This window comes from Mycteria americana, chromosome 5 (genome assembly GCF_035582795.1).
Source record: "Mycteria americana isolate JAX WOST 10 ecotype Jacksonville Zoo and Gardens chromosome 5, USCA_MyAme_1.0, whole genome shotgun sequence".
NCBI classification, from domain to species: domain Eukaryota; kingdom Metazoa; phylum Chordata; class Aves; order Ciconiiformes; family Ciconiidae; genus Mycteria; species Mycteria americana.
In genome coordinates this window covers 68,820,806-68,842,692 of record NC_134369.1, presented here as the reverse complement: position 1 = coordinate 68,842,692, position 21,887 = coordinate 68,820,806, and the positions used below count along the sequence as shown (strand labels likewise).

At 45.7% G+C, this 21,887-nt stretch overlaps 1 protein-coding gene across 2 annotated transcripts in view; it reads right to left on the bottom strand.

Annotated features, from left to right (window-relative positions):
• ARMH4 (armadillo like helical domain containing 4) overlaps positions 1 to 21,887 on the bottom strand; it is a 70,547-nt gene that overhangs the window by 5,816 nt on the left and 42,844 nt on the right. For both annotated transcript variants that reach the window (XM_075501572.1, XM_075501573.1), the window contains exon 6: positions 573 to 604. In XM_075501572.1, the coding sequence (XP_075357687.1) occupies positions 573 to 604 (32 nt within the window). The remainder of the gene's footprint in view (positions 1 to 572; positions 605 to 21,887) is intronic.

Below are 21,887 nucleotides of genomic sequence, written 5' to 3'. Positions count from 1 at the left end.
CCTGTGGCTGGCACAACTCTTGATTTCATGTACCACCACCCTGTAATGCCAGGGAGAAAAGATCAGGGCCTGTTATTTTTTCAGTCTTCCTGTGTTTGTTCTTTTTCCTTCTAGGAATTTGCAGCTCTTCTTGCATGTGGAGGGAGGAAAGGTCTTGTCCAGAGGCGGTGGCGTGGTACACAGCCTCTCACCAGAGAGGATCACCAGATCCTCTTGACTTGGATCTAGAACCAAGCTCAGGACTTAGAGAAAAGGGGTGGAGGTAAGTTAGAGGGCAATATAAAAAAGTAACTCGGGTAGTCTGAAGAGAAGGTGATTTTCTAGTGCAGAGAAATCTATCAAATACCCCTGTCCCTCGTTCTGCTCTTAGTTACTACTCATCAGGGATATACTGTGGATTTACACCACTATATACAACAGCAGCATCTGGTTCATTTGCCTCCCAGAGAAAATGTTAAGCCCTTTCTCAATTGTCTTTGTAGAGATAATGAACAGCACTGACAAGAGTTTATTTATTCCTGCAAGTAAAAATGTTTTTCCTTTTAAAGTAATTGAAACACTGAGCCTCCTACCTTATCTTTCAGCTTCTCCATCCAGCTTCTCACTGAAAAATAAGACAAAAAAGCTGTAATCATGTTACTTATGTTATATTAATTAGTAATGAATGATAATGATAGTATTAAAATAGACACTAATTAAGTTGACAAGCTGATAACACTTTTCATTAGATTTCCTCTCTTCTCATTCATGAAAAAGAGCAAATGCAGCAAATCAACATGAGAAACTCTTCAAGCGAGTTGGCAGGCAAGAAGCTCACTTTTGCCTGTGCAATTCACATGTTCAGAGTGATTAAAAAAGGGAGATGAAAAACAGTATTTCAAGTTGTGGGTTTTTAACCAGCACTTCTCATACGCACAGTGGGATGAAAACCTTACAGCGTGGCTACCCCCTTCCACTGGCCTCCTCCACATAGATATTCTTCCCTCTATTTGGCATAGCCTGTAATGATGCCTAAAAAAGTATTATTCCCTGTCTTGTATTCCCCTGCTTGTCTGGAAGCAGCCACTGCCTGCTCTGGGAACTCACCAGATAATATCTGAGGACTGGGATAGCACTGGAGGTGCTAAATTACTAAACGAAGTGAATTTATACTGCCATCACAGAGACTTTCATTTCCTAACAGTTAATATAAGTCCCATGAAATATGATACCCAAGAATTAAAAGTCTTTAATGGCATGTACTTTGGGATGAAATATTCAGCTAATCTCAAAGAACTGCAAGCGCTTAGCAGCGGGTGCACGACTCATTAACTTCACAGGATTCATCTGCGCTGCACCGAAGGCAAAACACTCAGCCTTTGAGAGATCCGCTGATGTTTTAATGATTTCCTACTCATAGGTAAGAGGCAAGAAAACAGTTAAATATTGGGTTTTTTTCAGGGTTCTGCAACTGTGTTTTAAGCCCTGGTCACAGATCCCCATTGCTCCAGGAGGACAATGGTACAAGCACAAGGGGACTCTTGGATGCACCAATGTCCTTCTGAGCGGTATTTCTCCCAGAATGCATTAGATCCCAAATGTAACACACCGTTTATGGAATGAGACCCTATTTCCAAGCCTGCTTTCTTATATAAGCTCCCTTCAAAGCTTGCATTAGCAGTATTAGAGCCTGCCTGTTGGCACATGCACATACACCACTCAGGGTAACCACCCTACTAAAGTGAGAGCCTTACTGGGAGTGGGGAGGGTGCAGTGGTAGGGCCATCAGTAAATGGCCTTTTTATGTCTCAGATGCAACATGGAGAAGCACAGCAGCTAGGAAGTAATATGACTCAGCCCAGATGTCAGCATCACTGAATTAAACTGCACCATTTTAACAAGTTCGAGGTGATTTGAATACTCCCTTTTAAACTATTAGTAATATAACACTTTCCAAACAGAAGGATCTCAAATTACCTAGAGGTGAGAAAAGTGTGAAACGGGCATAGGAGCATACACGCAAACTCACCTATCTCTGACACGTAGCTACGAAAAAAAATTAGTTATCCAGGAGACATAATCAGACACCCGCAGCACTAGAAGAGGACAAGTTGTCTACTTTTATCAACTCTTCCCACCATTAGTCCTGACCTGCATGGACTAAACTATAGTAAGTCAATTGATGAAGGTGCCATCACCATCATCCTCTGCCAGTCCAAGCCTGCATGCCTTCAATTTCTGGTATTTCACTCCAGGTGAATACCAGAGAGGAAGGAAACGCATGGTTCCCCTGGGCTAGGTTTCTCAGCTGGGTTTCTAAGTGTAACACTTAAAACACTGGGTGTAAACACAGACTTTCAAGGAAAGCCCCTACACCATTGCCTTGCTGACAGGCATGGGAGAGACCAAACACCCAGAAAATTCTGCTTAAAACCACAAATATTGCACACCAAAGGAATTAATCCCAAAATTCTTGCCAAAGAGCCTTCTCATGACTCTCATATTTAATGATGCTATCGTGTTTTATTCCAGGCTGCCAGGAGGAGTGGTGATGGTGACTCACAGTCACACAGTAACAGCCACAGCTTCAAAACCACAGTGCACGTTTTGAGGCTTTGGACTGATGTCCTCCGTGCACGTGCAGACAGCTACACGTGTACACACAGTGCGTGCACACAGCTGGTTAAAGCCGATGTGATGCTCGGTTGGCCCCAACTCCAAGCTAAGCACAAAGACTATTTTTGCATGCCTTTTACAATAATTACACGGGATCAGTGATACTGTCAATAGTCGACCCACTTTCTTGCAGCTGAACAACAATGGTGCCTCTAAGGCAGCAATTAACTCCAGAGTATTTCTGGCAAGTCATAGACAGGGGCTGATCTAATAATATTCTACTACCTGCTTCCAGCGAACGCAAATTCTGGCTTTGTTCCCCTCTGCTCCACAAAATGACAGCAGCACATCTGTTGGGACCCCAAACACTACAGTACAAAACTTTATTTGCTATTTATACGATTGCTTATTATTAAACCCGACCTTGTTTTCAGCCGTGTAGAGCACATGTCAAACACCTTCATGAATCAGCCCAAGCCACAGGAAAAACAACACAACATGATTTCTCCCAGACTGGGCTCCTCTCCGGGAGACACTCTAACACAGCCACAAGCTGGCTGGCTGGGTGAAAGCCTCTGACCTGTGCTAGAGGAAAATAATGGTCCCAAATTTGGCATCATTACACATCATTATCCATAATTAATATTCTGAACTTGGTCTTGGAAGAGGAACATTGCGGATGGCACCTTCTTATATAAATGCAACGCTCTCCGAGAACACTAGGTGACTTGCCAATGAGGCCAAGCAAATAATTAGTAACAAATACTCTAGTCCATGTATTTTTCATCATCCGCTTTTTTTTTTCCTTCCCTGATCACTGAATGTCCTGAACAAATATCAACAGTCTCTGGCAGTGAAATTACTAACAAGTGTCTGCAGTGCTGGCTCCTCTTCCGTGGCATTTTAAGGATGGTGGCTAGTCCAAACTCCCTGCTTCGGCTTAATTTTGATCCTTTGGTTTCATGGGGAGCTGAGTTAGATGAGTGTGGAGCACTTCTGAAAATTACATACATAATCTGACATTTCCTCAGTGATTTATATAATGTCTGCATCTCTGCAAATTAATTTTAAATAACATATAGCTTAAGATTAAGCAGGTCAGGAGCACGGAGGAGGAGCACAGTTATCTGGCATTGGCGTCAGAGCAGCCCAGGATGAATTCAGACAGTTACAGACGCACCGTGCTATTTTTAGTCATTTTTACCCAGCTTTCCCCTTGAAAATGTGCAGCCAGCTATTAAGAAGCCACGGTGTCAACTAAAGAAGTTAGGCTAATTTGCAGAGGTAAGCAGCAGCCTGCAGTGCCTGCCTGGCCCTTCCATGGAGGAACCTGGTCCAAAGGGACAGTCAAAAAGCCCCATGAACAAAAACTTTCTGAAGTTTGGGTTTTGCCAGATGTAGGCCGAATGCTCAGGAGAGGGGCAAGAGGTGACATTTGAGGGTCTGCAGTATACGGCACTGGATGGCCCAACATCTCCTTTCACCTGAACTCTTCAATGCTATAAATCCAAACAAACCCTCGTGGGAGACGGCTCTTGTGTTCCCATCCCTCTCCTTTCCACTGTGTCCTACAGCTTTTCATCCCCTACAAGGACAGATTCAGCCAGCTTACCCAAACTGCTTGTTTGTTTTTTGCAGAGCTCCTCTTTACAAAGGAGGTGATCAGATATAATTTACAACGGAGAATCGAAGTGGAAGAGGTTTGGAAGCTGCCTCTAAGTTCAGCTGGAAGGATCCTCTGACAATGAAGCGTTTGCATGATTTACATAAGGGCAAAATCCAGTATTTGTCACTTCTGACCAAAGAAAATGAAATGAAGGTAGCATGACAGACCATATTCACTGCGAGTCTAAACCACAGTCTGACACTTTCCTCCTAGGGAAGAGTCTGACCTCTTGGTCCTCTGCTCAGGGATCTCGCAGGACCCTCAGGTTACGGCCCTGCAAAGTCTCACTACAAACAACTCACCTGAAAGGAGAGGGGATGTTAACTGAGGACAAAGATCTGGAAAAAGCACACAAAACATTTACTACACTGTAACTCCCGTGGCTACTCTGCCCACCCCGGAAAAAAGTGGGTCCATGTGTACCATTATTAGAATCATAGAATATAGAATATCTCGAGTTGGAAGGGACCCATAAGGATCATCAAGACCTTGTGCTCTCCTTCCCTGAACCCTCACCAGTGGCCTTCACTCATGGTCTCACTTCTTGTTGCTGTTTCGAGGGCTGTCCATTTTCAAATAAGTTCTTTTTTATTAGTCAGGTCTCTCGAACCCCCTTTTGTTCTGGAAGCTGCAGGGTACTGGGTGCCAGAGCCAGGCTCTGCCTTTAAGCCTCACCATAATGCACTGTCAAATCTCTTGCCAAAGGCTTCTCCCCACTTGCCTCACCACACACCTCTGAAATCAGAAGCACAAGTCCTCTGGGCTTCATGGTTTGCCAACTTTTAGTAATCCTAATTGCCTAATTATCCACTCCAGTGCAATGATAAAGCTCCTTAATAATTCTGTTCACTTCTCATTCATTCTCTCCCTTTCCAGATAAGAAAATGCAAAGACTTTACCTTCTGGTGGAGATTTCAATCAATAATTCATGCCCTCCTGCCATCAGTTCCATCTCCCCCTCCCCTCCTGGACACCCTGCTGCTTTATCTTGTCACTTTAATTTAATCTCATGAGCTTGTTTTAATCATATTCCCTTTTTTAATCATCATCTAAAGCAATTCTGGTTTTCCATGGCAAAACTGGCACATTATCCCTCTGCCCTGTGCATCTCGCTGTATTTTCAAATCCAGCATTTACATCTTCATTCCAGAACTTCATCTTGATACTGATGAAGGTACCTTCAGCACCTTCTCTTTTAATACTTCACCACAACCACCAGACCAGTGGCAAAAAGGTGTCACCCAAGCTCCTATACACTCCTCAAAGGGCAGAGAAAAGGGCTGAAGGATGGTTTTATAGCTAAGCTGGAGCTCAGGTAACCTGACCCTACCATTACATCTGTAATTCCTTAAATGCAACAGGCTGAGAGAGCTGCACCAAGCTTCATTCTGAGAAATCAGAAAATATCAGTCACCCCAATACACTCAGGGCATGAAAAGATTTTGATCTAGCAGCTACTGTTAATTGCTTTCACATCTGTCTGAAAGCAGAGACATCCCTATCTCAGGAACCAGAGAAGCTGTTTAAGGACAAGGCCCCCACTGCAGCAGATGACAGTTCCCACCACAACTGACCTGTGAGTCAGACAAGATGCAGGAGGCAAAGATGGATGGAGCCAAGGAGCAAGAAAGCAGCAATTTTTGAGCACTGGCAATGCCTGCTGTGGATGTTGGGTTTGCTCTGCATTCCTCTGGCCAGGACAAGGTCTTTGTCCCACCCATGGCTACGGTTGTCATAAGGCAGGAAAAGGCCGGCTTGGTATATTTGCAAGAGTGTGGAAATTGTAAATACGTAGTGAGGAGGCTTTGTGTAGATCACGGTACAGTGAAACATAACTGCACCTTGCAGCCGATGCAGCTCAGCACAGCTTTGCCATCACCTTTTTTCCTAGGACAAATTCATTCACCTCTTCCATGCCTGGCCCCTACCCTGCTCTTCCCATTCCCCGTCATGACATGGCTGGGCTTTGGCATTGCTTCCGGTTGGGGCTAACAACTGGTGGTAGTCAGGAGGAGTAAAGTTCATCCTTGACGGTTAGACTTTGCTAGAGACCTCGCTGCCAGAGCAGCTACCTGTGTAAGCCTCTGTAGTGAGAAAATGGGACGTTGCTGTCCTCTAAAGCGCCTGTTCAATCTCCGTTACATACATTAGAGCAAGAGATTTGCTATAGTTAGTTCTCCTCTTCCCTCACTTACATGCACAATTTCCAAGCTGTACTCCTTGTTCCAGCAAAGGAGAGCTGGTTAAAGTGTAAAAAACAAAGAAAAGATCGATTACTTTAAATCAGTCTATCTACACAAGCAATCCACCCTATTACACTACAGATTTCATCCCTTTCTCTTGCAGGTAAGGCTTTCTTTTAAATGAGGCTAGCAAGAACAATTTTGCAGAAATGCTCTCTGCTTCATCTGCTCAGCTCTGACAAGTTAAAGGCACAAGGCTGCATCGGCTCCTTTTCCTTAAAAAACACAATTGCCAATTTACTTACTAGCACAAATAAATAATACAGAAAATGGCATTTGGCTGGAAGGCAGCATATTTTTAATTCCAGAAGAAAAACCATTTCTACTCGATGGAAATTCTGATGAATGCATTTCCCCCATGCCCAACTCAAGAAGACTTGAATGGCCAGATAAGCAAACAAACATCAAACTGACAATTACTATTTAATTTTCAGAAAAAAATTTTGGTTGGGCGAACTTTGAATTAACAAAGTAAACTTTAATAGTTACCATGCAACTGTCTGGTTTATCAACTGTACAGACTACAACCTTTTCCCTGCCCGCCCAGCTACAACCCAAGCCTGGCTGCACAGTGCCGCCTGCCACAACCTACCCAAACCTTTTCAGAAAGGGAGATGGGGAGGACAACTCGCCATGCTTGCCCAGACAGCAGAAGCCAAAATGGGCTTCTTAATTTCTTCCCTGACCTTATCAATCCTTTTGACACTGCTTTCCCCATCGTATTAGGTCAGGTTTCTCCTTTTCCTTTTCCCTTGTGCTTTTTAAGCTGTTTTCCACTTTGATCTGCCCGCATGGAGTAGCCACTTGCTGAGCTTCTGCCTTTGCATTTCTCTGTAAACTCAGTTCTTCCGCAGTGCCTTGAAAACACTTGTTGACATAGACAAACTATTTCTTTCTCCCTAAGTGATTCCAGACAGGTGCAAGATATTAAAACAAAGCCAAGGTAGAACACCTCTTGGTATCCTAAGAGTAAAAGGCATCAGCAGGACGTTGCTGTGAATTGGCTGTCACAATTTGTTGTATGATTAAACATTTACTGGATCGCACCGTGTCCAAAAGCTGTGTGCTCTCTGGGAGAGGAAATGCAAACCTTGCTTATGGAAATGGCGATGCCTCCACCACAGCAAATGCTGGGCCAGGTTCTCCACCACTCTGCCCTGGCACAGCTCCTGGAGCAACACACAGACTTACCAGCAGCGAGAATCCACCCTGCTTTAGCTAATGGCTTTTCTTGTGTGCTGAAAATGTTCATATTCACCAGCTTTCATTCATGACATAGTCACAGTGTCCATATTGGGAATATAAAGCATTCCTAAAAATTGAATTGGGATGCCTTAGCTGCCAACTGGCTCTGCCACTTGTAGCTAGCCCTCCTCCTCTGCAAAATGCATGTCATCAACTGAAAAGGGGAAAACTGTTTGCAAGACTTAAGGTATACCCCATCAAACTTCAGGCACTTATCCGAAATGCCCAAATGAAAAGTCTATCTACCTTCAACTCCCAGAGTCACCGAGAGAGAGACTGCTACCTGCACAATGTCATCAACCCCACTCCAGGTCTGAGTTTTCCTCCGAAGAAGCCCTTCTCTTCTGCTGGATACGTATGAGCAACTCTGATGCTTCACTTAGAGGGGAGGCTCCTGCACCAAATTGCCTGGATGTTTTCAAACAGGAGGTTTCATTTGGGAGAAGTGCAAAGCACAGAGACAGGATGGGTGGGGGTGGAGGAGGAAGCACAAAGGCGGTGAAGCCAGAGGACCTGGAATGGAGCATACACAATACTGCTATTGACACGTATTGTGATTTACTGCCACAGAAGCTGCCTGATTACTGCTCTGACTGTGATATTATCTTCCGTCCCTCCCTCTGTAGTCCAGCCTCCATACCATTAATCTTACTGAACCAAGGAGAGAAAGAGAAATACCTTAAAAACTCCTAAAAAGACCTAAAATGCAATGGCTGCTCTACACCATACATGTGCCATGACTGCAAGATCTAATACCCTGAGGCTAAAAGCAAATACAGTGTGGTCTCATAGGCAATGGTGAAAATTTCCATTCAAAACTCCAACCCCTGGGTTCCCTTGGCTGAGACACGACAGACAGCAAACCTGATTTGGGTCTCAAGGGCTTCCAAGCCTACCAGAAGGTCTTCACACTGCATTTCTTCTTCAGCTCCTCTCCAAGGGAAGCGGCATGCACAAAGCAGGGTAGCGCTTTCACGGCAGTTTTGGGTTCATCTTGTCGCTCTTTGGAGATTTTTAATCCATTCTCTGGGTTACAGGAGTCCGGGTTAATATCACTCACCTTGCAGCAAGCAATGAGGGGCACTTGCACAAGTCCATCCCAGCCCAGTGTGATTTGGGCTGGGGGAAGGGGAGCTGCAGAGGGACTTCAGCTGGGTGGCAGAGTAAAACATCTGTACAGCAAAATTTTACAAGAATTCAGAGTGCAGGGATTAGCACAAACTCTGGAAGAGATATATTAGTGCCCTGAAAAAAGCACTGAAAAAGCCCATGAAGGCTTTCTTTCATAGGACACATGGCTCTTCAATTGCTGCTTTTATGTAGTAATATTTGGATAGTGGTACGTAAATAAACAACACACAAGAGCTATCTTAAAAAGGTTATTAAAGCTGCAAAGTCAAGACTCATGAGTAAAGAAATACCCCATTTTGCATGTTCAGCAGAATACCACTTCTAATTGCCCAGTATTTTTTACTCAGAGGTCTCCAGTAAAAAAACTATTGATGGTTTATTTTTCCCCTCTCTTCATACACTGGAGCAGGTGAACTCCTTTAGCTAAAATTTTCTTAAAAAGTCTGGGGCAAGCACCATGGAAAAATTTTAGTCCAAACAGTTAAAGGTTGGGAAAGTTACCAAGAACTAGAATACAACAGAATATAAATCCAACAAATTTAGTGGCTGTTATTGCCAAGCATGGCTGTTATTGCCAGGCATGGCTGTTATTGCCAGGCAAGCCACATGCATGTGCAGATTTACAGGGCAATGCCTTATGGGGGAAGCATTACCCTTTCATAGTAAGCGCATCTCAACCTTAATGACAGATTTTTAAAAAAGCTTTAAGGTCCACTGAGATCCTTAGTTGGCCATTTCCTGATTTACAGCAGCTGAGGACGTGGCCCTAGAACGTAAATTCTTCCTACCGTCAACGGGCTCTGTGTTGCGTTTGCAATCTGCCCGAGTCATCCTGGGGATTAGAGAAAACAAAAGTGTGATAAATAACGGTGCGGAGCTGCTCTGCGGCGGTTGGGAAGCTGTGCCATCTAATGCCACCGATGCCGAGAGCCAAGCTGCAGAAATGGTTCGGGGATCTTTGCACTTATATTAAGCCAATCTTTTAGCTCTTTCTGGCATCAAGTCCCCCTGAAATCGCCAGTGGTTTTGCCTGAGCTACAACTGTAGGATTTGACCCCATATATTTGTAGAAAAAGAACACGTAATGGAAATTGGTCCCATGCTACCTTTTAATGCCCAGTTTTCAACAAGCCTATTTTCTGTTCCATAACCCAGCACCCTTTCCCACAATCTGGGAAAGACAGATACATTTTTGCAAATTAAAACTAAATGCCAAGTCGCTGTGATGGAGGAAGTGAAAAAGCCAGAGAGGCTGCAGATGCAAAGCGCCTCACGCATCCCTCTGCCCTAACAGCATCTCATTTCTGCTGCAGGACGGCAGCAAAACAACGGTCGCTGTTGTTTGACTAAATACCTTCCAAATCTCCAGCTGAAGCCACGTGATTTTCCCCTCTACAGAGAGGAGAGGGCATTTCTCCATGCGGCTACTCAACCCACTCATTCAGCTCTCTCTAAATACAAGCCACATAGACCATCATGTCCTCCTGACAGCGCCCGCACCCTTATCTGCTTTAAAGGATCAGCAGTTGAACTGCAAAATTTCTTCCTGTACTTCAGTTTGTGTCTGACATTAATCAGGCTCTGAAAAGATTCTTGGTTTGCTTTTTTCTTTCCATAAAGAGCAAATGTAATTTTCAGAATCATTTTTCCTGGGGACACTGTATGAAGGATTTGCCTACAGCGAGCAAGGCTGAAATAGGGTATTTTCAATTTTTTGTATTTAAGAAAAAGAATGATTTTTTCTTATTTCAAGTTTTGGCCTTTATTTCAGCTGGCAGGATGCAGCACTCATGAAATGACATAAAGATCAATAAAGTACTAAATGGTTGGAAATGAAAATGATGGAGTTGACCTTTAAAGGAAAAAATAGATATTGAACTGTGTTTTCAGCAAACAATTATTCTAGTAATTAAACCACAAAGCCCTGAGCATCGATTAGATGCTAGAAATAAAATCTGATTATCTCAGAGACTCATTTTCATGCAAATACTTAGGAACACGAGCAGACTGAGCACTGTCCAGTGTTAGTCACAAAAGGAAAATGCACTTGCTCATATTTGCTAGCAGAAAAAGTCTGATCCCACATTCCTCCTGCATCAAGAACTGAACATCGATTCCCACTGTGATTTGGTGCTCTTGTGATGAAACACCAAATGGGGACTTAAGGTTCCTGACGCTGGTTCAATAGCCTTGCGATTGACTTCTTGTATAACCACAGGCAAGTAAATTAATCTCTGTTATTCCATTTCCCATCTTTACCATGGGAATATTAAGGGTATAATACCTAATATTTAGTCTGTCTTTTCTTTTCTCTTGTGAGTTGCTTGTGTCAGAGCCTCTTCCTACATATTTTAATAGCCCCTACTGTAACATCTCCATCTGGATGTGATGTTCTAGAAGCTAATACAGTACATATATTAAATCACAGTAAAACAGTCTTATTCAGAAACAAATGCTCTTTAGGAAGCCATTATTTTAAGTATCAAAGTATCTAGGGTGCTAAGGAGAAACAAATTTATTCTCCTTCCCCTACCCTCATTAGCATCCACTCAAACTGTATTACCTGTTCTTGAAGACAGGACATGCAGAGAAGTTTTTAACGAACATTTGCAGGGAGAAGCAAATTGTCAGATAAATATAGGACCAAAGAGGGAAGACCTCTGCTGCTCAGAAAGCTGCTCTGAGCATGTATTTGTGACAGAAATTGAAGCTGATCTTACTCCTGCTCCAGGAAGGAACATGAAACGTGGGACAACAGACCAAATGCAGCCTTTCCCTATGTGGTGAAACTCCACTAACTTCAGCAGAGTTGCACCATTTGGAGCAGAGGATGTGCCCTGCCCAGGTATGCTGCCACATTATACGCCTGTAGTGTCCGTTGATACCTTCAATAACATAAGGAAAACTGTGCACACTGCCAGGAGAAGCCTGGCTCCAGGGAGGAGGTAATACCCAACTGCTAACTCATAAAATTGTTCCTGCCTGGACTTCATACTCGGTGCTAATGAAGGGTCCATGAAAAGATGCTGTTTCATTTAATTCACATGAGGCCTTACCTACTGTCCACTACGGTCAACAAGAACCTGACCGAAGACTCAGACACACTACGTATTAAGCCCCAAATGGTCAATACCTGTCTCCACTTACGGTAAAATTCACAACTGGGAAGGCTGAAAATCTGTGGAGCAAAGCATTCTTATCCAGCCAGGGAAGAAGTGAAGAAAAATGAAATAGTTTCATTAGGCAGGTGAAGAAAGTGAATGGGTTTTCCCCAAACCTCTCCCAGCTACCTGTAATGTTCACAGTAGACCTATAGGAATGGGCCCTAGGGAAATCACAAAGAGGGGAAAGGGAATGAGCAAAGGGCAAAGCAAACCAGTGGGGAGAGAACATGGAAATGGTAGGATCTTACTAGTAGCACAGTGATTTTCCAGTGTGCTTACACTTCCCAGTGATTTATTCCTGCTGTCTACAAATGGCCTCTGTCACTGGCACATTTTATCCCCTAAAAACCAGAAAAACTCCAGAAATTACGGCACTCTTTGGAGGGCAGGTCGCTGAGAAGGTCGCAGGAGAGCCGGGTACCAGGAGACTGCTGATTAGACTCTGAGCTCCAGGAAAGCGATGGCACAAAAATACTTCATGCCTGGAAGTGAGGCAGACAGGGAGGTAATGACACACAGCATCAGGCCAAGGCAGCGTGAATGATGCCTTCTACTTGCTGTAATGCATTTTGAATGAACACTGCCACCCTAAATTTATAGCATATGAAGTGGGGGAGGGAAGTCCTCTGTGTACATCCCATGAAGTCATGTAAGACCAGGCTAAACAAGAAGCCAAGCGACAGGATCTGATGCGTCAGAAAGTGTTACTACAGCACTGGCTAAAACGAAATATAAATCAGAAACGTAATTCTCATTGTAGCAGGGTGCTTGGTGCCTACAGGAACCAGAGTGACCGTGGGCAATCATCCAGCCACACGAACCAGGGTGATGGATCCATTCACAGCAGAAATCAGCCCCTCTGGTGGGAATGTGCTCTGCTCCCCACTGCTGGCAAGCCCCACACGGAGTCTGGCAGCTGTCTTAAAATGATTTCCCAGGGGAAGGGGTTCAGGCTAAGGAACATTTTGAGGCGATTTCAGAGTCGAACGGTCACCTCCCAGGCTTTGTGCCTCCTTGTATGCTGTGCCCAACACTGCAGCAGCCTGAACGCCAGAAGAGCAGAGTGCCTGGGACAGGATGAAGGTCAGCACTACAAGTCCCGTTTTTTTTTGACATTGTGACATCTTGTAGCTCTTTTCTGACTGGGGACTACTGTCTCCATGGGACGCTATGCTCTTTGGTCTTTTATCACAACATGACCTTCACATGAATGTGGGCTCATCCCATACCAGTGATGTGGTGTCAGATCAGATGCATGCAGCCTGCCCTGGTCAGAAACCTCTGTCTTCTGATTTAGAACTCCAGACCCTGGAAATTGTGCAAGGGAAAAGGCAGCTCATGGGACAGCAGAGGCCTGACTTGCTTGGAGAGTCAATGCTTGGCAGCAGTGAGATACATTTATAAAGTGCCACCACATTATAACAGAAATCACATCGCTGCTCTAACAGGCCAAGGCACAGAACAGTATTGTGGGAGGATGCCGAAGGCGAGCTGAGCTTTCATTAGAGCCAACTTTAGCAGCCTCACTCAGGCCAAAAATGCTTGAATCATTCACGTCATATCACCGCCTCCCCTTTAGATGCTGTCTTTGGGCTGGAGGAGAGTTGCAGACACCACACTCTTGAGGAGCCACCCTGGGCACACCACGGTGTGCTTGGGGAGATGCACGTGCAGCCGGCTGGCTAGTCTACCCCACCAGACCTCAGACAGCCACTGGATGCACAGTCCCTCTGGGCATGCACATATTCAGTGAGCCCCAACACGCATCCAGTATAGGTCGTCCACCGCAACTAAAGCAGTTTTGCTTCCCAGCACCCTCATCCAAATCTTAGCTCAAGACAACCAGTCAGTTATGATGGACAACATTTGTCATCCACATCGTAAGGCTGGAGTTAAATATAAGGGATTTGTAGTGAAGTGATAGCAAATCCCGATTTGATCCATCACCCACTTTCCCCTGAGATCTACAAGCTCTGAACGAGCAGCAGGTACACCTCCCACTCCTCAGCAGTAAGCTTGCAAGCTGTTTGGCTGATCCTACCAGCCAAAAAGTCCGGGAACCGCGAAGCAATGGCATGCCATGGGGTAGTGTTTCAGACATGGCAGTGCCTAGCCTTGCTTCTTCTGCACTGTATTTTCATTGTTGCCCTTTGATAGAGTGCTTGAAAACATAATACTGACATGCTGCATTGCTAGAGGTTTAGGAATCTGCGCTTCCCTCCTGCTTCTCAGGCTTGCACGAGCTGTGGCCAGCAGTGGAGTGAGCACAAGGAAAAGTGGGCAGCACTTCTCCATCAAGGCTCTTGACCATGCTGCGGTTTGCTGGTGAATGCAAACTCACAACTGTACCGAGAGGATGATGCAGTAAGGAAGAAGAACCTGCAATGGGGAGAAAAGGCTGTCAGTGACAGCATGGGGGGCTACGGGGACACGGTGAGGGGAGAGAAGAGGCTGCTCTGATTGTCCCCAAGCACTTGTATGGTGAGGTCCCACGCTCAGCTGGCTCCTAGGTGCTACCACACCACCAAAGAGTAAAAAGGGAGAAGACGTCTTCCTGTTCTCTTCCAGGCTGGGCTGGCCATAGGACAGGTCTCCTCAGCAGTCAAGTCCACTGAGGCGCTTAGGGATGTTCCCATCCAACACTAGGTGGATGTAAGGAAAGATCTCGTCCCAGAAAAGCTGAAAAAGGACATAAGCCCTAAATACAGACTTTCTAAGCTCATTTCTGAGACAAATTGCAATTGTTCTGGCACTGCAAATGTGCACTTATACCAATATAAGCTCACTTATATCAATATAAGCTGAGCAGAAATCACTGCATCATTTGAATGGCAGTGATTCATTCCCATCTCATACCGAAGGAAACAGCTGAGCCAGGCTCAAGTTAACCAAGCCCCTCCTGCTTCAGTGCTTCACCTCTGTGGGCCATTCCCTCCTGATGATTTCATTACAAGAAGCTGGAGACTCACAACTGGGTGACAGGAGAACATCTCTGTAGGAACAGAACAGAGAGAGCACTTTCTTCTCTATTGCTGTCACAAAGTCACACTGAAGCTCATGCCGAGCTCTTAGGGAATGCTTTCATAGTACAGAAGTCTATTCTCAGCTCTCTTTCTCCAGGAGCTTGTGTGTGTTAACAAAAAACAACTCTGCCTAAGATTTGGCCAGTGCCAACTTCTGCATGCATCGCTTCCCACTCGCCCACCCTATACCCACGTCGCATTGCTCAATCCTACCTTGGGTATCTAGGTCTGCAAGACAGACAGGGAAACCCATGGATGCCATAGAGATGTGACTAACTCAGAGCCACCAACCAGACAGGGCTGGGATGTGGGCAGGAGCGAGGTCCTCTATCCCATTTTGTGTTTGTGACCCTAAGTAATGGCACTACTAGCATGGGGCAGAGTTTTTCCTCACCACAGTGAGATCAGTGGCAATGCTTTCAATTTTGCTGGCTTGAAACTAGCAGCCCAGGACATCTCATGTTTGACTGAAAAGGCTGAAGTGAGCCTTTTCAGAGCCTCTAAGCATTAGCTGCAGAAGCTGCTCGAGGATTTCAGCAATGGCATGCCGGCAGAAGTGCACTTCAGTGCTCCCCTCCAGCTCCCTTCTCTGCGCTCAGCCTCCCCAAATCAGGGCAGCTGGAGCTGTCACAGGCAGCACAGGCAGGGATTGCTGCTTATGGCAGGCACTGTGCTGATGTCTGTCTGCAGATTAACGTTAACGCTCTGGCAGCGCTCACACCTTGTCAGTCCTGCCATATTTCACAGGCTGCCTTGTGCAGTGAACAAGCTTGGGTTGGGATAATTGAAAGCGGTGCCCACTGATTTATTCCACTTCAGACACATTACATGCCATCTCCTGGGCCCTGAGCCCGGTCTACGAAAGGGAGGAACTCAGAGTATGGAGAGCAGTGAAAAAGAAACAGTTTGCCCCATTTTGAGGGGTTGGAGGGAGGTGAATCTCTAATTCGTGATATATCCTAACACAGAGGATCATAGTCTTGTACTTGGCACTGGAACATCTGTCTGTCCCCAAAGCTTAGCACATGCCTCTGGCCCACACTACTTACCAAACCCTTAAGATATTTGTAAAGCACCTCCCTGTTGCTGGTTTCCCATCCATCTTTCCCAACATCTTTCCCCAACACCTTCCCTGACAGGTAATGACAAGCCACATATAGACAATGTTCACAACAGACATGCTCAGACTGTCTCAGTGCTAGGATGCAAAAGCAGAAACTATCTTAAAAGGAAAAGCAAAAGACGCTTGGCTCATTCAGCTATAGCAAAGGCTGAAAGGGAGCGGTATTGCACTCCATAAGCACATCCTAGTGTGCAAGCACCTGGACAGGAAGAAGGGCTACGGAGAAGTTAAATTACGGAGGTAGTTAAATTAAATAACCATGTTGCTCCAGGGAGAAAGGGACCATAGACACTTGAGACTGGAAAGCCAAAGGCTTCTCACTGTCAGAGCAGCAAGGCTCTTTTCATAGCATTGGCCAAACCTCAAAGTAGCTCTAAGATGGAGCTTGCCAGTGGAGGAGGATGGTATGATACACCTGCCCATTACAGAGAAGCGACGTGTTCATGTGCTGGTTTTGTCTGGGATAGAGCTAATTTTCTTTATAGTAGCTAGTATGGGACTATGTTTTGGATTTGTGCTGAAAACAGTGTTGATAACACAGGGATGTTTTAGTTGTTCCTAAGTAGTGCTTATACTACATCAAGGACTTTTCAACTTCCCATGCTCTGCCAGGTGCATAAGAAGCTGGGAGAGGACACAGCCGGGACAGCTGACCCCAGCTGACCAAAGGGCTATTCCATACTGTATGGCGTCATGCTTGTATATAAAGTTGGGGAAGAAGAAGGAAGGGGGGGACATTCGGAGTGATGGCATTTGTCTTCCCAAGTCACCGTTATGCGTGATGGAGCCCTGCTTTCCTGGAGATGGCTGAACACCTGCCTGCCCATGGGAAGGAGTGAAGGAATTCCTTGTTTTGCTTTGCTTGCATGCGTGGCTTTTGCTTTACCTATTAAACTGTCTTTACCTCAACCCACGAGCTTTCTCACTTTTACTCTTCTGATTCTATCCCCCATCCCACTGGGGGGGAGTGAGCGAGCGGCTGTGTGGGGCTGAGCTGCTGGCTGGGGTTAAACCTCGACAGTTCACCAGCATCTCAAGTCAATGCGCTAGGACCCCTCCCTCCTACTGCTATGCATCAAAGCTTCTCAAAATTGCCTTTTGCCACCCCATGGAGAGAAGCCCAGGTTGGGCTGCCCCTGTTGTTGGATGGGGCAGGACAAGAAGGGATGTAGCTAAAACGGAGGATCAGGAACTACTACGTCTATCAATGCAATGGAAATCCACAATCACAGTGGGCAGGGGAACTCACAAATATTACACTGCTTCGTTGCAAAACAGCAGTTATGGGCTTCCCATCATACCAGAACTTTCCAGGCTTTAGATGAGATACTCCTAGAAACCCGTGAAACACTCCCATCACCACCAATAGGAGTCAAACCCAGCCTTGATCAAGCAAAATCTCTGCAATATGCCAGTGAATGGGACTTGGGGATCATCTCCCTGACTATGATAACTAGCACGAACCGGGAAACTTAGTGCCAACCCAAATGGCAGCTCTGGCCATCTTTTGCGTTGTGAGAGTGATGAAGAGAAGATGCTGTCCAGAAGGGATCCGGGTACCAGGAGCCCTGCCGAGTGCCCTGGGGAAGTTACTTCATGTCTCCAAGTCTCAGCTCCCCAAATGCAGAAGGTTAATGAGATCAGCTGCCTTTGAGAAGCATCTTGCACAAGACCTGTTCTGCAGAGGGAGCTGGACACTATTATTTGTAGAGCCTATCCTGGAGCTGCACAATGATGACAATTATTCAGTTCTTCTATTTCTAAAGAAGCCGGTGCTTTGCAAGCATTGGAAAATGATAATGTGTTGTTTGCCATAAATGCGGTAATTATATCTAAAACTCTTCATTAACATGGAAATGACAAATAACAAATTAGAATCAAGCATCTACAATTAGGCTAAAAAGCCATGGCAATTTATTATTCTTTGCAAGAAATCATTTTTCACATCATTTGCTGTGAATGAGGTCTCATTATGTAATGATATTTAGCTCTTCCACTACTTTTCAGCTTTACAGCTTTATTAATTGCATTCACAACAGTTCTTCAATATAAACAAGCAGTGTTATCTTCATCTATTGACTGTGAATCCAAACCTGAAAGCATCGATGGGATGTATTTACAGCCAAATGGAGGCAGGAAGACCCAAAGCCAGTGGAGAAAGTAGGGGCAAAATCTGCCAATATCTACAGCACAGATACGATTCTGTTCCAGCTGAGAAGAGGAATTTGCATTTCATCACAAAGAGGTTCAAACCAGCGCTGAGTTCCTCTGCCAATCTCACCCACAGTCCTATTTTACTGTCATAACAAAAATTATCTAGATGACACTGCCCATTCAGTTAATAGCAAAGCTTCTTATTGCAAGTTGGGCCATGAGGCAATGAGAATTCAAAGCCAGTGGGTATTTCTCAGTAATAATGACTCAGACACCTGATGGCAATCAAACCAAAATGGTTTCACTGAGTCTGTACTAGCTGAGGAGAAAGAGTTTGACTGAGAAAAACTCTCCTAGGAGGCAGAACGTGACAATCTGATGCTGAGCTATCCAAATGAAGGAGCCACAAATATATTTGGTAGATGAAAGGTGGAGAAGGCAGCTCCCTTTTTAGCTTTCATAGGCTGATCTCAAACACTTAAAACTGAAAAGTCTCTGAAGGGAAATACTTTGAAGGAGAGGAGCAATTCTGGTTACTGGCTAGATTGGCAACTTCAGCATACGTGCTGTGGTACGACCTGGCTTTTTATGTTCTGCATGAGGCCAAATTCAACCCCTCGACAAGCAGACCTGGTTCCATGGGGCTGACGGTGTAAAACTGTATTGGTGGGACTCAGCACTGCACAGCAAACTGGTACAGTGCCTGGCTATCACCCACACCCTGCAACTCCTGGTCCCCCTCAGATTTTATCTACACCCTGGAGAGATGCCCTGGCTTGAGAGAGTAAACTCCAAACCAAGCACCAGCCCTACCTCCACATCCCTCTGGCCTTGTACCTACAACCTAGGTTCTCATATATTAAGTTTAATTGCTGTTGAGCAGCTATTCCAGGGGCTGCAGAGAAGCAAAACCTCTCTTTCCTCTGCAGCGCCTGTTAACAGTTACGGGTGAGACTTTGCAGACAAACGAATATCCCAAAATCTTGTTGACGTTTGCTGCCACCCACTGAACTTTGTAAAATCATCATTACCTCCCAGACAGCTCTGCATGGTGCTGCAAGTCAAAGGGTTAATTTATCCTCAGATCATCTGTTACTTGCACTTTCCATTTATTTCCCCTACGGCACAGAGCACTGTTCCTGCTCAGCTGAGAAGGCTAGATTAATGTCTGTGTGACTTCAGTCTCCGTGGGGTTTGCTGCTGTCCCCAAAGAACCCATACCCGGTGCTGTGGCATTCTCCATCCCAACCCTTCCGCTCAGAAATGAATGGATCTGGTGTTTCTCCGAGCAGATTAAGATAATCTGTAACAATTTACTGACACTGAAAGAGCATTACCCTGATTGGAACTGGTTAGAGACCACTCTCTGATTAGGATAGTGATATGATGTGGCTCTAAAAAGATGTTTTGGAATATGAATGTCTCTGAATGAACTCCTGGTTCTACTGCCATCATCTGTTCAAATAATGAAGAAATGATCTGACGTGCGAGAACCTTCACAAAATTATCTGGATAAAGCTTCAGAACTTAATCTGCTTTCAAAGCAGCAGCAAATGTTTATTATCTAAATGCTGATGGCCGCTCTCTACTGCTCAGCCTCCAAAGCCCATGAAATGGGCCAGAAAGTTTTCTGTTGACTTGACAAGAGTTATATCAGGTCCTCTACGAAGACAAACTCTGCAGAGACAGATGTATAAAGAAGGCATTGACAAGCCCCAAGAAAGGAACAGAGGACACTTTTTAAGCTTATTTTTGTGGTGGCGTGATTGCACTGTGGTTTTAAAGGCTATTAGATACACTGAAGAAATGAATTCACATGTGTATTGGGTTTGTGTGGCAAGGTTTTGGTAGCCAGGGGACTACAGGGGTGGCCTCTGTGAGAAGCTGCTAGAAGCTTCCCCCCTGTCCGATAGAGCCAATGCCAGACGGCTCCAAGACGGACCCTGCTGCTGGCCAAGGCTGAGCCCATCAGCGACAGTGGTAGCGCCTCTGGGATAACATATTTCAGAAGGGGGGAAAAAAAACCTGCGCAACTGCAGCTGGAGAGAGGAGTGAGAACATGTGAGAGAAACAGCCCTGCAGACACACCAAGGTCAGTGAAGAAGGAGGAGGAGATGCTACAGGCATCAGAGCAGAGATTCCCCTGCAGCCCGTGGTGAAGACCATGGTGAGGCAGGCTGTCCCCCTGCAGCCCATGGAGGTCCATGGTGGAGCAGATAGCCACCTGCAGCCCGTGGAGGACCCCACGCCGGAGCAGATGGATGCCTGAAGGAGGCTGTGACCCTGTGGAGAGCCCATGCTGGAGCAGGCTCCTGGCAGGACCTGTGGACCCGTAGAGAGAGGAGCCCACACTGGAGCAGGTTTGCTGCCAGGACTTGTGACCCCGTGGGGGACCCACGCTGGAGCAGTCTGTTCCTGAAGGACTGCACCCCGTGGAAGGGACCCATGCTGGAGCAGTTCATGAAGAACTGTAGCCCCTGGGAAGGACCCATGTTGGAGAAGTTTGTGGAGGACTGTCTCCCATGGGAGGGACCCCACGCTGGAGCAGGGGAAGAGAGTGAGGAGGAAGGAATAGCAGAGACAACATGTGATGAACTCACTGCAACCCCTATTCCCGTCCCCCTGCGCTGCTGGAGGGAGGAGGTAGAGAAATCGAGAGTGAAGTTAAGCCCGGGAAGAAGGGAGGGGTGGGGGGAAGGTGTTTTAAGATTTAGTTTTTATTTTCTCATTACCTTACTCTGATTTTGATGGGTAATAAATTAAACTAATTTTCCCGAGTCAAGTCTGTTTTGCCTGTGACGGTAATTGGTGAGTGATCTCTCCCTGTCCTTATCTTGACTCACAAGTCTGTTGTTGTATTTTCTCTTCCCCTGTCCAGATGAGGAGGGGAGTGACAGAGCAGCTTTGGTGGGCACCTGGCGTCCAGCCAGGGTCAACCCACCACAACATGTAAAGGCTTTCCAACCATACACAACCTAATTTCTTCTTGATGACCACCTCCCCAACATGACTTGCCCCTTACATGTCAGCAGATCAGTGCCACAGACTCTCTCCTCCTCCGTGGCCCCGTGCACCAGGCTGGACTCATTCACCCTGTATGACCAGCTGCTTCATGCCCACCAGGTGAGATGTGCAACAGGGTCAGAGCTCAAAGGGAGCCTCCCTCAAGGCCCATGCCCAGTTGTGGGGCAGTCAGCCCTCTCAGACCTCCAGGTTCTTGTCAGATGATGGGATGCATCAGGCTACATACTCCATCACACAGAGACTCATTTTCACCCCAAGCAAATAGGGAGATGGGAGATCTTTGTCCAAACTCACCGCAGGCGACTCTCACCTCCAGTCTGGAAGGTTTGTAGGACACGGCATCACCCGCAAGGTAAGGGGATGTGACAAAGGTCAAAAAAACCAAGAAGCAGCAGCAGGAGAAGGCACAATGAAATATTTAGAGACCTTTGCCAGGATTTTATATCTCCTGGTGTGCAGATAAATCTCCACATTACGTGCTAAAAGTAATCAGCCTTGAGAAAGACACAGGCATTTCAT